The sequence below is a fragment of the Octopus bimaculoides genome, chromosome 8 (genome assembly GCF_001194135.2).
Source record: "Octopus bimaculoides isolate UCB-OBI-ISO-001 chromosome 8, ASM119413v2, whole genome shotgun sequence".
Classification (NCBI taxonomy): domain Eukaryota; kingdom Metazoa; phylum Mollusca; class Cephalopoda; order Octopoda; family Octopodidae; genus Octopus; species Octopus bimaculoides.
The window spans coordinates 1,274,155-1,276,299 of record NC_068988.1 but is presented as its reverse complement, the minus strand read 5'-3'; the positions used below and the strand labels follow the sequence as shown (position 1 = coordinate 1,276,299).

General features: G+C 40.6%; 1 protein-coding gene across 2 annotated transcripts in view; it reads right to left on the bottom strand.

Moving 5' to 3' along the window:
• Window positions 1-2,145, bottom strand: part of LOC106872591 (ERI1 exoribonuclease 3) — a 13,970-nt gene that overhangs the window by 3,838 nt on the left and 7,987 nt on the right. For both annotated transcript variants that reach the window (XM_014919627.2, XM_014919635.2), the window contains one exon: window positions 1,591-1,687. In XM_014919627.2, coding sequence (XP_014775113.1) covers window positions 1,591-1,687 — 97 coding nt within the window. The remainder of the gene's footprint in view (window positions 1-1,590; window positions 1,688-2,145) is intronic.

The window sequence follows — 2,145 nt, the reverse complement described above, 5'->3', positions numbered from 1 at the left end:
ACTGGCTTCATTCCTTGCGAGCTTACGTATGTCCTCAGCAGTTACAGCCCATGTTTCACTGCCATGTAGCATGGCTGTTCGTACGCATGCGTCATACAGTCTGCCTTTTACTCTGAGTGAGAGTCCCTTTGTCGCCAGCAGGGATAAGAGCTCTCTAAACTTTGCCCAGGCTATTCTTATTCTAGCAGCTACACTTTCAGCGCACCCACCCCCACTACTAACTTGGTCGTCCAGATAGCGGAAGCTATCGACCACCTCTAGTTTTTCACCCTGGAATGAGATAGAAGTTGTTTCCTGAAGACTGCCCACTGCCCTGTCGAAGACGATGTATGAGTGCTTAACTGTTTGCCAAACGACCCGGACAAACGATTTGGTTCCAGGGATCAAATGTTCGTCTTGCCGCACATTAGCTCACTCTTGCCATCAAATCAATGTTGTCTGAACAGGTGCAACAGGTGTACCATGGGTCAGGTGTCGGAGTGATCACAGAGCAACATCATCATCAGATGATGAAATGGTTTCCTCAAGAACATAAACACACCACTTAGTCTAGGAATTGAAATCATGATCTCAAATTTGTGACTGCAACATCCCAAATACTAAGCCAGGGGCCCTTACACACACACACATATATATATACATACACACACATATACTTTTTATTAATATACATATATATATATATATATATATACTTTTTATTAAAGCCAAAAAAATCTCCACAAACTGAGAGTTTTACATAACCACTCATCAGACAGCATTCGAGGGACTATTTTTGTTCCACCTTGTTTTGCCTCTATGTGCTTATTTGCTGTGTCTCTCTCAGGGCTGTGGAGTTGAAACAACTTCAACTCTGATTCTGACTCCTGTACTATTGGCACCTCTGACTCCGATTCTTCTTTATCTAATTAAGTGATTGTGGTCTGCATACCTCATAAAGCCTATGCCTACGTTTGTACTTTGAGTCGGCCTATAGGTTACAACTGGTTTACATTAAAGAATAAAGATATTATACGTCAGAGTCAGTATAGTTTTACAGACTCCAACCCCTTAATTGTTTCAGACTCCACAGCCCTGGTCTCTAAGTCCTTGTTTGCATTTGCTGTGTCTCCAAAGAATTGCTCCTCTAAGAGCAGAGAGATGCTGTCCTTTCCCCTGTCTGCTGACTCTGTACCTTCCAACCCATGTGAAATAAGAAATCCCTCACTTGAAAAACAAGGGTTAGCAACAAGAAAGGCACCAGATGTAAAACAATACCTCAATAATGTACTGATCTAACCCATGCTAGCAAGGAAAAACAGAAGTAAAGATACTGCTGCTTACTTTAGTCTTCCTGATGGACGACAGGCTCCACACCTACTTAAATATGTGAAGCTTAGTATTAAGACATTTAAAACATCCATCCAGTTATACAACATGTTCTCTAAAAATATGCAAACATCTAAATAGATTTTTAAAAAACCCACCTATCTGCTCCAGGTTAGTATGTATAAAAAGATATAAAAAAATGAAATGAATAAAATTTAAAACTTAACTCAATAAGAAACAATAATGGTAGTTCTTGAAGATACAAAGGATCTGGAGACTTACCAATTCCACTATGGTGGTGTCCAATATGTGGCAGCCTATAATGTTCCAGCATACTCAAAAGACCTCGAGGCCATTTGGACGTAGAATGAGCAAAAATCTGCAAATGATGAAAATATTGATCAGAAAACAAGATGGAAACATAAAAGAAGGTTCGTAAATGTCCCATAACAAAATATGGTGGCACATAAAAAGCACCCACTACACTCTTGGAGTGGTTGACATTAGGAAGAGTATTCAGCTGTAGAAACCTGGCCAAATCAAATTGGTGCCTGGTGTAGCCATCTGGCTTCCCAGACCTCAGTCAAACTGTCTAACCCATGCCAGCATGGAAAACGGATGTTTAACGATGATGATGATGACGATGATGATCAACTTTCTTTTCTTTTAATTGTTCTAGTTATTTGACTGCGGTCATGCTGGAGCACCGCCTTTGGTCGAGCAAATCGACCCCAAAACTTACTCTTTGTAAGCCTAGTACTTATTCTATTGATCTTTTGCCTAACTGCTAAGTTACGGGGACGTAAACACACCAGCATCGGTTGTCAAGCGATGTGG